This window comes from Balearica regulorum, chromosome 1, assembly GCF_011004875.1.
Source record: "Balearica regulorum gibbericeps isolate bBalReg1 chromosome 1, bBalReg1.pri, whole genome shotgun sequence".
Classification (NCBI taxonomy): Eukaryota; Metazoa; Chordata; class Aves; order Gruiformes; family Gruidae; genus Balearica; species Balearica regulorum.
The window spans coordinates 145502976-145518613 of NC_046184.1; the positions used below are offsets into that span (position 1 = coordinate 145502976).

Sequence of the window (15638 nt, forward strand, 5' to 3'; positions counted from 1 at the left end):
CATCTGCTTGGCATTTGCTTGCTTCTTGCTTTAGAGTTGCGACTCAGGGGCTGGATGTCCCGAGAGAGGCTCACAAACTGGGGGGCATACTGCACAGTAAGGGAGGCCCAGAGCCACAGATGAAGACTACCTTGCACGAGTTCAATGAAATTATTGTTTTTTTCATTTTGATGAGGCTTCAGGCTTCCATGGAGGTTATTTCCATTCTGAAAGTGCAAGTTTCTTATCTTGGGAAATATTTCAAATCTCATGTGATTTGGGGCTGAGCAACATTTTTAAAGACTGGGAGAGTGCCTAAAAACAGGCAGCCCCCTTTGCAGCTATCACCACTATTTGATGACTGACAAAACGTACGCTGTGCTGGAAAGAAGACTGAAAAGGGTTCAGATATAAAACTGGAAGAAGGCATTATTTTTAGTTTGTCTCTAAGACTACCATTTTGAGTTGATTTGTGTTGCTGTTTTGTTTTAGTAATTGAATTTGCTTGTATACGAACTGTGTGCATGAGCCTGTCGTTGATTTAGAGGGCTAGCTCAGGACACTAGAAAAAAAAAACCCACACCACAAACCAAACCAAATAAATAAATAAACATTAGTCCATTTATTGTCCACATCAGATGCTGTAACTTGTGGGTGTAGTGACAGAACAACTCTGTGCTGCATCAGGTCCAGCCTGAGTCAGTGCTCAGACAGGAGGGGCTGCAACGCTGTGGAAATCACTTGTTTGTGTTGGGAGGCAGCACTAGCAGAGCGGAGGCAGCGCAACATATTGCCTGGCGTTCAGGCCCTGAGTTCGAGCGTTGCTCTTATGGTACCCGAGACTGGGAGCGCTGCTGAGGCAGTGTCTGTCTCTCAGGCAAAGGGAACAAGAGAAGGGTGAGGGAAGCCAATGGTATCCTGGGGTACATTAAGCAGAGTGTGGCCAGCAGGTCGAGGGAGGTTATCCTCCCCCTCTACTCTGCCCTGCTGAGGCCACATCTGGAGTTCTGTGTCCAGTTCTGGGCTCCCCAGTTCAAGAAAGACAAGGAACTACTGGAGAGAGTCCAGCGGAGGGCTACAGGGATGATGAGGGGACTGGAACATCTCTCTGATGAGGAAAGGCTGAGAGAGTTGGGTCTGTTTAGCCTGGAGAAGAGAAGAGTGAGAGGGGATCTCATCAATGCTTATAAATATCTAAAGGGTGGATGTCAAGAGGAAGGGGCCAGACTCTTCTCAGTGGTGCTCAGCAACAGGACGAGGGGCAATGGGCACAAACTGGAACACAGGAAGTTCCATCTCAACATGAGCAAAAACTTCTTCACTGTGAAGGTGACCAAGCACTGGAACAGGCTGCCCAGAGGTTGTAGATATTCAAAACCTGCCTGGATGCCATCCTGTGCAACCTGCTCCAGGTGATCCTGCTTTAGCAGGGGGTTGAACTAGATGATGTCTAGAGGTCCCTTCCAACCCCTACTGTTCTGTGATTCTGTGAAAATACTATGTTATTTTCACTTAAGAGCATTTTAGCCCATGGAAACCAGTAGAACCAGCATGGACACTGGTATTGTAGTTCATTTTTTTGCATGTCAGAGAATGAAGTCTGGTGTGCAAGCTAGCAGGCTTGGTTATAAACATTCCACATATAGTAGCAAAAGGGCTTTTCATGCTTTCCCAGTCTTATTTGACTGTAGAGCAGGAGAGTTATAATAACAAAAATGTTCTAGGCCACAAAATCTACAGATGTGGGTATGTTTGTGATTTATTTGATAATTGCTTTGCAAAGCAGCCACTGTTCATGCTCAGTAACTCTGCTTCCTAATGCATGCATTTGCATTGTCCTGCATCGGAGGTTATGGGTTTGAAAAGCCAAAACTGGCACAGCCATCTCCACGCTGCTGCTGCTGCTCTGGATGTGCCTCGCTAACGCCAAGCTTTTAGGCGCTTCCCTCCGAGTTGTTCCTGATTTGCTGCCACTGAGGCTTGCTGTGTTGAGGAGGGGTCCACCAGCTGCTGCCACCGAGCTGCCTGTTGGCTTCGCTGCTCCCGGTATGGCTTTCTGTCCAGCTCTGCCCATGTGTTAAAGCCAACGAGCCCAACAGCTCCAGGCGTTAGGGAAAGAAGCATGCAAACGGCACAGCCGGTGTCCTCGCATTGCAGAGGTGACAAAGAAAAGCAGTGGGGAGAGGAAAATGTTGTCCTGTATTCTCCCGTGTAGCACTGCTGAAGGTGGCAGGATGACTGAGGCACGTCTGACGAAACTGAATATCTGGAAATGGTTTCAGAAGATTCAGAGCTGGTGATGAGATGAAACCGGAGAGAGCCTTTACGAATGACTCATCTGTGGATCAGCAGCTTGACTACAAAGGAAATTTCACACATAGCTGTCTCTTCTTTTGACTGCTTTTGCATCATATTTTATTTCAGATAATGCACTGTAAATAGTATTCCTCACTGAACTTTTCCAGCCTTTTCCCAGTAAACCACAGTTAACTGGAGATGAACACAGGATGCTCCTTTTTTCATTTAAATGAATTTTCGTACATGTACCAGTTTCAGATCAAAAACTCTTGAAAACCTTGATACACTGGTTCATATATAAGTACAAGCTCTAGGATAAAGGATGAACTGAATCTTGATTTTTTGTAAAATATTCATTCTGCCCATGCTATCGGTGCCTAAATTAAAGTCCTCTGTTTGTGGAAAAACTGTCAGAAAAGAATAGGTGGCCTGTAAAAATGTTTTCCCTTGAAAATTGGTCACCATTGTTACGGATCAATTTTGTTTCTTCTGTTTGCATTGGCAGATTCAGGCTTCATTTGTAGCTCTCTGTGCACTTTCAGTTTTGCTCCATAAATTATTTCTTTTAAATAAGGCTCAGATACAGCCTAATTTACAACTAAATCAGCATGAGAGCGCTCTAAGGCAATCCTGTTCTCACTTGTTGCTCGCTCTTGTGATAGAGGCTACTGGCATAATCAGCTGGTGAGCATGTGTTTTGGGTATTGCTCCTTCTGGGCCAGTCCACGGAGGTTATGATTTGTTACAGTCCCCTCCTAAAAATATTGCTTCTTAGTTCAAGCTGTGGCAATTTATGTTTTCAGTTTGGTGGGACCAAAAGTTCAGCCCCAGGGTATCAATCAGGAGGGGAACTATCACACAAGCTTATTCAAGCTTCAACCCCCCGTAGCTGTCAGACATGTGGGAAGAGCTTCCTTTGAACAAAAATAATGCATAACCCTTTATGAAAAGGCCCTTCTCGCCAGGCAGTTCCTGCATGTTTTTTTAGCTCTGGAGATTCCTGGCTCAAACCCCCGCTGTCGGCCAAGGCAGCAGCTTCCTACCAGGCATTGCTGAGAATAGAGGCTCAGGCCACTTACATCTACTTAGCGCTTTTAAAGAATTGTTAATTGTAGCAACCGTTCTCACAAGTGGGATTTTATTCTGAGAATGAATATCTTGGCTGCCTTGGCAGAATTATCACTCAGTTTAAATTGGGAAATATGAGAATGGCAAAGCTGCCAGTATTCTCCTGTGCATCTTCATCTTTCCTGGATACTCTTTTTTGGTGCCGCTTTGAACAGTGGGATATTTCTGAAACATGAGTGTGATAAGTAGGTGCCAAGTTTTGAAAAATATCCGTCAAGGGTGATGAGCACAGTTCTTGGGGGAAGAACTCTTGTCCTGTAGTGCTTACAATGGGGATATTCAGTGTGCACTGGGAGAATCATGTGTGTACTAGTTTTGTCCAACAACCACTTTGCACAAGTGTGAATGGTGCAAATCCAGAGATGGTACTAAGGATTGTACATGCAATCCGTACTACAGCCCAGAGATTGTAAGAATCCACAGACAATGTAAAATATAGGGGAAGGAATGACCATACATTTGTGCCCTTTTCTTTGTCAGTTCAAATATACCAAGGTTAATTGTCAAACTCTATTCTTACTTGGGGGACAGTGATATGAAGATGCAACTTCCTGATTTTTTTTGTTCTTCATGCTTTCCTTTTTTTTTTTTTCAAGATCTTTTCATCTTCCCAGTTCCACTGACTACCCTGGGTTCATCCGCTAGGCCGATATAGCATAATCATCTCTTTCGTGTTTTGCTGCTTTTTAATGAATATAAACATATTACAGTGGTAGTGAGAGAAATATTAACTTTTAGACTCAAGGAGGGCACTCAACACTATCATTTTTATTGTGCTTGCAGTTTTAAATTATTTTAAAAATACCCAAAGCATAACATGGTCAATGAATTTTGCTTTAAGAACAGATAACACTTAGAGCCTGATCACGTACTGTTCTACGTGTTGGAAAGCCGTTTATACATAAGAAGATGAAAACTGCTACCAGGTAGTTTGCCCCTTGCATAACCATAGATGCTTGCACCAGAGCAGATCAGGTGAGAATCAGGTAGCTGGCGTTGAGATTACAATTTCCAACAAAAATAATATTTCCATTTTACTGTAATTTTAAGGGGAGATCTATTTTGTGGGATAATGTACTTGAATAGTAATTTCAATGTAAAATAATGCAAGACTAACTACAGAGACAGCTTTTCATGCTGTTATTTAAACCTGCTATTTGCATTTATATTGCTTCATATGATGGAAAGTGTTTACATGGTATTTAAAAATTTGGGATTGATGAACTCCTAAATATACCTATGGGGTTTGAGCAAAATGCTTCTTCTCTTTCTTTTTGTGTAGCAGAGTGAGAGACTTATAAGGAAAAAGAGATTTCATTGTACAGTACCCCTTAAAATTTATGGAATATTAAACAGAGAACTAAATGAAGCTGAAATAATTTAGACACTACCTAATAGTAAATCAAACATTATGGTAGTTTTCTGACCCTAGTAAATTGTTTCCGAACTGGCATTATAGCTGAAGTTTTCCAAGAATCTTGACTGGAGAAAGGTATTCAATAACAGCTCTTGGCTTGCATTTCTTTAAAAATATAATATTTAACATGTAAACAAGCCAGTATCTTGTCTAGAATTAAGAAGCAGATTCAGGACTTTCCAGGTCTAAAAAGGGCGTCGAAGGTTCGTATCTACAATGTACAATCCAAGTTAAACCTACTGGAGATGTGATGTTCTTCCAAGAGCAAGGACCAGAGGTTCTTTGTGAGACTTATCTTAATTCTCCTCTTTCTGTCTCGTTTTTGAGTGATGCTAGAGTGTTTGGATTTTTTCTTTGTACTGTAACATGTATAGCTCAGAAATGGGGAACCTTCAGAAGTGAATCTGTTTTTCTATGTATAAAACATCTCACAGCATTTCAGGCTTCTCAGCCTCCAAATGGAGATCTGTGAGATTCAATCACTTCACCCTGGTGCAGGAGCTGTAGTTTTTCAGAGGTGAGAGGGATGGGGTTTGATTAAAATTGGTTCTGAAATAAGAGCATCAGTTTTGCATATTTGGATCCGTGCTGATTCAGCAGAGACTTAATTAATGATTTGGTACTCAGCTGTTTCCATCTGCTTTGATGAGCTCACTGGGAAACACTCCATGGAAACAACCAACCCTGGCTCATGTCAGGGAGGAGATGGGAGCACCGGCAGTGGAGACCACAGCAGGGAAATGGGAGTGAATGGCTTCAGGTGGAGCCACTGTCAGGCAGAGGGAAGACTACAAGAAGTACGGAGGCCAAGGGAGACAAGGGAAATCTTGAGCTTAAAGCAGGGTGGCAAGGAGTGAGGGGAAAGTGGCTGAATACACAATGTCATCTCTCTGATTTATAACAAGGTTCAAGCAAAGCCTGGCGTTAACGTTTTGGGGAGAATTTCCAGTGCACATACAGTGACATTTCTGATCCAGGTGATAAAATTATGTTCTAAAGCTCGTAAGGAGTAAAACTAAAGTTTTACTTTACAGAGAAATTGGCCCTGTTCGTCATATGTAGCCATGACTGTAATCAGTTCAGCTGCTTTTCTTAATCTGTATCTGTACCTGGAGTAACAGTTTCCCTGGAGCCACTGATCTGCACTCATAGAATCATGGAATATCTCAAGTTGGAAGAGACTCATAAGGATCAGTGAGTCCAAATCCCTGCAACTCACGTTCACCCGTGGAGGGTTTTGCCTTAGCTGTATATTCAGGCAAACGTGAGTCAACTTGCACAGAATACCCTGCCATTGTTCATTTGCTTCTTTATTCATTGAGAGAGCTTGTGTACATTTGTCAAAGTCATTTAAATCATTGCTTAAATCATTCAGAAGTCATGCTTATGTGCAAATACTTTTTAGCATATTGCATACATTAAGTATTCATACCTCACAACAGCACCTTAAGATTGCCACAAAGCATTAGCATATATTGCTCTAACTTTGTTGAGAGCTTAGGTGATTTATCCAAAACCTCTGAAGGAATCTATACAATTTGCAGGAATCGGTCTCAGGAATATCTGCAGACCAGAAGCCTGATTTCAGTTTCTGCAGACCTCTTCTATCCATCTGCTCCTTCCTTGTATTTGACATGCAAGTCTGTTGCCCTATTAACAAAGAGATCCATTTCAAAAGTACGTTTCCAAATTTGTCTCATTTGATAGCTTGAGAAAATACATGCTGTCATACAGCCTCACAGGACATAATGGTATGTTCAGACAAAGCATTTACACAAATGTTGCAACTTTGTTGACCACCTTTCCGGTTTGATTTATAGATGCAGTGACGAGCAGTGAGGAGTGGCAGCGTTATTGGCAGATCAGAGGCAGAGCTACGTTAGGGTGGCATGAAAGGTTGGCAGATAAGGTGAAGCAGGCTGTGCAGTGTGATGGAATAAGTGGAATCAAATGAATACTTTCCTTGGGCAGGAGAAGCCTGAACACATAGATGTACCTTCCAGAACACAAGCTTTCAGCTGACACCTGATTTACAAAAATCCAGGGCTCCGTACAGAAGGACAAAGTACCCGTGGACAGGCTAATGTCTGCGTGTATGCAGGTGGCAGAGAGAATCGGGAGAGATCAGGAAGCCTTGAGGGAAAGAGCAGCTGAAATCTGTGGTGGTGGATGGAAAGGGAGTAGAGACCTGCAAGGGGAAGGCAATGCTCTCAGGGTGTAGCCCAGCAAAATGGTCTCTGCTGGGGCATTTTTAGTAAGCTGAAGGGCAGTTAAAGCCTGGGAGAAGATGGGAAAGGAGATGACATGTGACACTGTGGGGGCCTGGATGAGCAATTTAGTTTTAAGCTTCATAAGGAAAATGCACATTGTGGAGATATTTTACACAATGCTGTTACAAATCCTGATCATAATTTGTAGTCTTTATTAAAAAACCCAAAGAAACAGGAATGAGTTTTTTTCAGAGACCACCATAAGTAGTGGTGATATCTGTGGCTGTATTTTACAGCTGTGTGTATTCCCTGCTTACAGATACTGCTCAACAGCATGAACTCATTTCTACAAACCTCCAGCTTGTACTTTTGTACCCAGTGGGTTTCTGCCATGGAGAAAATAAATTCTTCTTAATCACCGCTGAGGCTTCTCCACTCCATTATTTTGGTTCACGTTGTTTATTTTTATTTATAGGCACTCATCAGCATAATGTACTGTTGCCTACAACAGCGGGATTTGTTGGATACCTTAGGACTATTTTTCCTCCTTGCCTGTATGTCATTCATAGCTTTTTATATTCTTTTTCCATTTGCAGGAAGCTTGGCAAAGCATTATTGATATACTATCATAATTGTTTTCACTGAGAAAAGATAAGCTGTAACATCAATAATTGATGAAAGAAATATCCATTTTACAGAATTTTAACAAGATTGAAAAGAGCTAGATGCATATGGACAGACATATACCTACGTATACTTCTAATGCATCACACAAAGCTTGCAAAGGATGTGGTATCAGATGACTGTACAAACTTCAAAAGGCCATGACAATAGTGTGTTTTCTCAACCATTTTTAAACAGATGCTTCTAGGATGAGATGTTCAACTGCTGCACAACTAACACAGCTAGATCATGTGGCAGGTTAGAAAAATGTGTTAATTGCAGGGTGAATTGTGGATGAATAAATTGTAGACGTAAAAGTGGAAATTATCCTGTATGCCATGATTCACTATTTATTTCTGACATGGCAAACCAAGATCACTTGAACAGTGTCACAAATGCATTAACTGGCTGAACATACCTGGTACAGAGCATTTATTTTACATTCAGGCATTATTTTCCTTTCCCAAAAGCAGGCAGGAAAATTGGAGCTGATCCGTGCATCAGCTGTCCTCTGCCCATCCTCCGGCATGCAGGGCATGGGGCGCAAGGGGATGTGTTGCCCCACCACTGAAACCACCAAATACTGACCACAACAGCATCCTTTGGGACTAGCATCAGTGCCACTCGTGGGAACTGCAAGTTTTTCTGGACTGAAGGAGCCATACCCAATTCTGTGTTGTTCCTCCTCTGTTGGTACTTGGGGGGACTAGAGACTCTGGTACAGAATTTAGGGACTCTAAATGATCATGACCTTCCACTTTGCTGAAAATGACATCGCGTTGCTCACCTGTGCTCAACACTGTGCTCACTGCCTCTTAGATATGGAGGTGGAAGGGAAGGGTGTCACCTGTTTCCTCAGTTCAGCAGCTTTCTTCCTTGTCTAAGTTCATTGCTTTTAAAGATCGCTTATCCAAGTGGAAGAGCCCCACAGTTAAGCATTGCCATGATTGCAAAACTGTGCAAATGACTTTGGAAGGAAAAGTTTAAGGGAGAAGTTGTAAATAAGCTCTCTGATTCCAAAATGCAAATAGTTCAGCAGGTCAGAACTACTCTTGTGATTTTAGCAAACTTCACGTGTAGGTAGCAGACAGAGAATCCGTCCCTTGCCCTCTCCCTGCCATCACCAGCAAAATGGAGATTTCACTGAACTATACCATCCTTTAAAACACAGCTGGTTTACAAGGAGAGGAAAATGATTGATTTTGCCAAATACTGTTTTCGTACTGGATATTGGTAGTACGATAACCCTGTTTGTAAAAGTATTTTAAGTACTTGTCTAATTTTAGGCAGCTGAGTATTGCCATTTTTTCCTAAGATTATCACATGCTTAAAATGAATACATGCTTTCTTAAAATATGTATGGGTTTAGAGATTTAAATACACCCACATTCTGCTGATGGATGTCAAGTCTTTTGAAACAATTTATATTTCTTTTTTTGCCCCCTAGGTGGACACCCATGGAAACATTCTGCTAACATCGCTTGAAATTCACAACGAGGTGGCAAGCAACGAGGTCACCACCAGCGTTACGGATGCCAGAAATTCAACGATATCCTTTGACAACTCAGGAATCCAGTACAGAAAACAGAGCTCACATCGCGAAAGCCTTGGAAGGCGTTCATCAGAAAGAACAGGCTCCCACAGCAAGAGGGGCCATTTACGAAGAAGGTCTTCGCAACTGAAAATAAAAATCCCTGATCTAACAGATGTGAATGCCATCGACAGATGGTCAAGAATGGTGTTTCCATTCACATTTTCTCTTTTCAACTTAATTTACTGGCTATACTATGTTAACTGAGTGACTGAACTTTTTTAAAGGACTTCAACTATAACAAGTGAAGTACTACTTGCCTGCAGAGTTTATATATATATTTATATATAAAAATATATATATATATGAACTTTTACTATGTAGACCAGACTCATGTATGTGTGAATACATATAGCAAAGAACTCTGTGTGTATAAAAGCACACACTGCAAAGCAAAAGTAGATGTATGCACACACACATGTACCCATTCGTTCTGAGATTATGGACACTTTAACATAGAATGCACTTCAGAGGAACTTCTTAAATCGAAAGGCAGGTGTCGTCAAAACAACAAGCCTTGAGAAAGTAAGTGTTGTATATTATCACTACAAAACTTTGATTGTCATAGAAATTTTCAAACAGCTGTAATCGTGTATAAAGTCAGTATTTAGTAACATTGTTTGTAAATGCTGCCATACACACTAATCATAAAGTGGTAGAGTTACACTGCTAAGTTTAAGATACGTCATTTATATTGCAGATCCATCAACTACGATTTCACCAGGCCAAATTTATTTTTCTTTGCTAAAATTTATATATGTCATAATACGTTTTTTTCCCAGTCCTAAATGGGCATTGTTTTTAATGATCTCTTGCTTTCTCTTCTGCAGTAAGCAAGCTGATCACGGAAGTGTTGCTTTAGGTCTTTGGGGACATATACATGTTCATAATATTTCAAAGAAGCATTTTAAGTGTCCATCAACAGTGAAACGAATCTTTTGTAAGTACTGTAAATGTACAGCACATTTTCCTTCCCTTGGACCAGTTCCAGCTGCCATGTCATTTTGAAAGAGAACAGCACATTTTTAGTATAATTTAGCTGAGAATTCAACTACTATCAATGTGTTCTACATCTGCTGTAGATTTAAAGATTGTTATTCCAGTGAAAGCATAGAAGATGTCTCAGGTTCTTTGCTACTTCAACATGAAACCACCTAGCTGTAGCCTTTTTTAAACATGCATTCACATTATTTAACATTCTTATAACATTGTATGTTAATGTAAAATATATTTGCATAATATGCATATATTTTCTCAATATTTTTCTTCCCTGTGCTTGCTATTGTGACCGCATGCTATGTCATATTTTTGTTTCTGTGATGTTACAACTTTTTATTCTCTAGAATTGAGCAAATAGAGCGCTTCTGATACTTTGATTCAGTAATGGAGCATTTTCATATTTTATTTATATAATGAAAGTATATACACGTACACTTACCAAGCTAGTGTGCTGCAGTCACAGATCACAAGAGATAGCAAACAGTATGGTTTTTTTCAGCATCACCTATGTTCAAACATATCCTTCATGCAAATGTGACCACTTTGGTTTTCATCTCGATTCATTCCCTCACTGGGATTCCAACGTTTTTCAGTCTAGTAGAGTGTAGTCGTCAAGGTATGCCAATTTCAGATCTGTAAACTTAATTTGTTATTTATCAGAACTAAACCTTTCTAAAGAAAAGAAGATATATTTTTTGTAAACAGTGTTTCTATCACGTACATTCACAAATAACAACAGATACAGTAGCATAAATAGATCTAAAAAAAAATAATTCAGGTGTGGCCCCGCCAGTTCTCTGCATGTAGAATTCCTCTGGACATTGATGGGAATTTTTGGCAGGTAGAGAGCTTTGGACGCTAGTTAGAGATGTCTACGGGAGAAAAATGTGTGGATATATATCTATCAAAAACACCAAAAAGGGATGAAACTGAAAAGGCTGCCTTGGCTCTGTAATGACCCATGTTCTCGCTAGTACTTGATTTATCTCTGAGTAGAGCAACGATACTTGTGTTGCTGCCCTGCACGGTCCGTTACTGTTCCCACCCCTGACTATTTGCTGCCAAACTGTGAAACTTTGCTCTGGGCTGAAATTCAGTGTAGACGAACCAGGGTTGCGAGGTCTGCGTTGCAGTCCCGTGCCCGGGGCCGCTCCCTGGACGGGGATGTGCTCCGCGCGGAGCTGCAATGCGATCCCCGGCTGGTAGCGTTCACCCTAACCCCCCGCTGCCAGCGTGTGCAGGATCAGCACCGCAGTCCTGCTGCATCCTTGGCAGTGGTGCAAAGTGGCTGTAACTGCAGTTTTTAAGCACTGTATCTGCAGACAACTATGCAGTATGAAGAGCCTCGAAGGAGCCCATATAGCTGGAGCAGAAAAACTTGGGTTTTAAAAGCTCCTCAGTATTAGCTCCCATTGGTAAACTGCAATGTATTATGAGCTCTCTAATATCTCTTCAAACTGTGAAGGGATTATAGAGCACGTTGTCATCATTATAATCAAAGTAACTAAACAATTAACACTCTCCCATGGTACATATTTGGTAGAATTGTTGAAAAGCCCTCCCAAGATTTTATCTTAATTTCAAAATATAATTAAACAAAAAAACCCTGATTTTAATAAAACTTAAAAATGGTAGGCTTTGCTTTAGAAAAATTGCCCTAATGAAATGATCTTTGAGCAAGTCTTTCAGTAAGTTCCCTTAAGAACTACCCTGAAAAGTGGGATTCAAGAAGAGAGTGGTCCCACCCTCATGATTTAATGACAGTTCTCTCTTTTTTTCAAGCCCCAGCTCCTAGAAATCGTGTGGTCAGGCAGAGATCTTCAGCAATAAGAAGAGACTTTTTAGTTGTGATAAAAATGTGCACTCCAAATCCCACTGAAATTGGTTCTCCAGTGGCTTCAGCCAGGATTTTCAAGCAGATGGAAATTTACTGTCTGACCAGAGCAAAAAGGCAATGTGCATTTTTGGGACCCTGCATGGGCAAGAGAACTGAGTGAGTCTCTGAGGACTCTCGCACTCCTGCCCTTTGCACAGCTGGAAGGCAGTGTGTTACTGCAGCCCCTTCATGAAACCGTACTCCCTGCCGCCTTGCCTCTCATCGCAAACAGCGGGCAGTTGCACGTTTCAGCTTTTTCGCGAGAATTCATATTCGTCAGTCTAGTTGAGTTCCATGGGGCGCAAGCAGCTTGAACCTTGAAGAAATCCAAGTCTTGGTTTGACTTGAAAAAAGCCAGGAAATTCTCACTTAAGGTTAACACTTCATCTTTAACACACATTTTTGTGCCTTTTTTTGCCAATTCCCTTCCTCCGGTCCCAGCACCACTTCTTACACGCAGACACACACACACAACCACGTGTTAAGAACAGTGTTTGCCTTGACCTCTCATTTTCTGGCTCGTGTCCCTTTATGCTAGCTGCAGTGTATGATTTTATCCATAGATGGCTTTAAGACTAAAAATGGTAATTTCAACCAAATTGCACCAGGGTAATGTATTTCATAGCTAATTAACTCCTTTCTAACTCAACACAACTATAAATAACATTTACACATCATTTGTTTGTAAAAGGCATTAAAAAAAAAAGAAAACTGGAACTATCTTGTGTTATAGCCCAAAGGGTCAATAAACAGTAGAAATATTATGGTGGTTTAACTCTAAGTTGATTTCATCCCATTGTAAAGATAAACTAAAAGTCAGTCTTTTTTGCTTAAGGCACATCTATGTATTTTTGGTATTCTTCAGCAGTGAAAAAAAAAAAAAAAAGAATAGCAAAATGGAATGATGAAGAGATGCTTTATGAAAATATTGATGAATGAATATTCATTTATTAAAAAGGATTTAAAGACTAATTGCTTCTTTTTTTCTCGGGGGGGGAGTCTGATGACTGTGTTTGGCTAAATGTTAATGTTTAATTACATGTTAAATATCATGTAATGGTTAGTCTTACACAATTTTAAAGAAAAAAACATGAAAGCATTTTATTATTGGTACACAAGGAGCAAAAGCCATTCTTAAGCATTAAACTACTGTATTTCTTAGTGTTTTCTATGGTAGATTAAGGAAGAAGGAAAAACGATATCCACTGACTTAGCACGATTGTTAATGGCAAACCAACCCCTCTTCAAGCTGGGGCATTGCCTGTTAAGAGCAGAAAGTTTGTCCTCTGCTTTACATGAAAGCTCTACCTGCCCAGGAGGCAAAAGAGCTTTTGATATCAAAACAAGACAGGGGTGTCCTGTTTGTTTGTGTCATTAATCAAGTCATAAATATTTCAAAAACCAAACAAAAAACCCCTTTCTCCAGCTATGCTAATTGTATCAGGAATGCTAATTGTGTTCCTTCACTTTTTATTGCTAAGTACTAGTAAATTATTTTAGAGGAGTCAGGATACGGACAGATTCCAAGAGGGGTTTTTAAAATCCCCTTAATAGTTCACTAACCCCTCCCCCAAAACCAAAAAATATTCTGAAGGTTTGGAAAGCAGACCATCCTAAACCCAATTGCCATGCTTTGCATTGGAACAAACTGTCACACACTTGCTTAAATCTCAGAGTAGCTAATGACACGTCGCAACTTTTAGGAGTAGATAAAATATTCAGCACCATAGATGTAATTGCAAGGTCTTTGAAGACAACTGCAAGGGTCCCTCAGATTTCAGCATGTTTTTGCTCACTTTTAGTGAGGCTTCCCAGATCATAAGTAACATCTATTATCTATTTATTCCAGTCCAGCATGTATTGCAGAGTAGAAAAAATAAATGATGTGCCAAACTTAGTTTTGTGATTGGGAATATTGTGTATTTTGGAGATGATGTGTGGATAAACATTATCAATTAGTTGCTTAAGTACTATTAATTATATTAAAGGAGTTCAGGTTCTGTTAGAAATGATTGGACCAGGTAAATATGGTCCTATTATTATCAAGACTATTTCCATAGATGTTGGTTTTGTAGTCACAACTGTCACAACAGCAAACGCTACCTGCTAACAGAAGTACAGTACACAGCTGAAAACTAAACTAAAAGCAGTGGGAATCCCAAGGCTTCTCTGAACTTTTTTTCAACAAAGACAGAATCTCTCGTAAGTGCCTTCAAACTCCTCCAAATACAGGGTCTGAGCATTTCTAAAATTATTTCAGATTTTGGGTGTTTAATTTATGTGGTTCTTATAGCTTGTGAGGGCCTGACTTGTGGATGCTGGACATATACCTTCTGAAAATCAAACCCTTTGGCAGCTTACTCAACATACGGCATCACTTGTCATACCTGAAAATGAAAGCCGTGCAGATGGGGTATGTATCACAGAATCACAGAATGGTTTGGCTTGGAAGGGACCGTGAAGATCATCTAGTTCCAACCCCCCTGCCATGGGCAGGGAATGTAATAATACAAAACGAACAAGTACTGCCCCTAAAATCAGCCAGAGTTTAAATTATTGCCTAATTAATTGAACTTTAGGTAGTGCTTAAGCAAGAACAGTATTTATTTGGGCAACGTCCCTTACCTTTGCAATGTGCTATGCAGTATGGCTTTGCCCCAGCATTGCAGCCTAACTTAGATAAGCAGGTTTTGTTCTCTCCTTGGAAACACGGGAAAACCCAGAAAGCGGCTGCCCAGGCCAAGTTAGCCCCTGCACTGGCAGACCTCCAGCGAGGCAGCGGGAGAGCACCTCCCTGGGTTTCCCCTTACAGAGCTCCCCAAAGCCACTCGGGTCCCTGCTCCCAAGCCCTCTTTGGAGGCACCGATCTCTCTCCTTTGACTCCAGAGGGAGCCTTAGGCTAAACTCTGAATTATCCCCCAGCTTACCATCACATTTGGCTTCTTTCAGATGTTATTGCTCCTGCTGCAAAAACCTGGAGATAAAGTAGCTATTATCCCAGCTGGCAGGAGGCACACCAGCAAACAGCATGTGTACTCAGGGCTACGATACATCACGGTAATCTTTAGGTGATTCGTTCTACTATTGTATTAACATATATTTCAGTTTATGCTCTAGCCTTCAGGAGTTAGCACACTTGTCTCCAGGTGCTGATGCTTTTTGTACGTATATACTTGGGAGTCTGGGACAGAGCTTGGGGTGTTTTCTAAAGACTTTAAATCCATTCAGCAGTACTCCCCTGGGCATTTCCTCCATCCTTCACCCATACCACAGGTCAGGGTTTACATTACCCCCGCACTAAGTTATCCACCCGTCTATAGGTTATCGAGAGCTCAAGCCTGCAGACGTGTGTGGCCAAGTGACGACTTGCTCAGCTGTACCACTAGACATTCTGCTTGTTAGAAAGTGTCTCGCGGATCAGACGCTATATTAGTCTAACAACTAACTGCTGCTTCACACTTCCTCCATCTAAAATGC

General features: G+C 41.0%; 1 protein-coding gene across 1 annotated transcript in view; it reads left to right on the plus strand.

Annotated features, from left to right (window-relative positions):
* The window catches only part of GABRB3 (gamma-aminobutyric acid type A receptor subunit beta3), a 115857-nt gene extending 102724 nt beyond the window's left edge, over positions 1-13133 (plus strand). Inside the window, exon 9 of the mRNA XM_075737549.1 lies at positions 9143-13133. Within this exon, the coding sequence (XP_075593664.1) occupies positions 9143-9493 (351 nt within the window). The 3' untranslated portion in view covers positions 9494-13133. The remainder of the gene's footprint in view (positions 1-9142) is intronic.
* The last annotated feature ends 2505 nt before the right edge of the window (positions 13134-15638 follow it).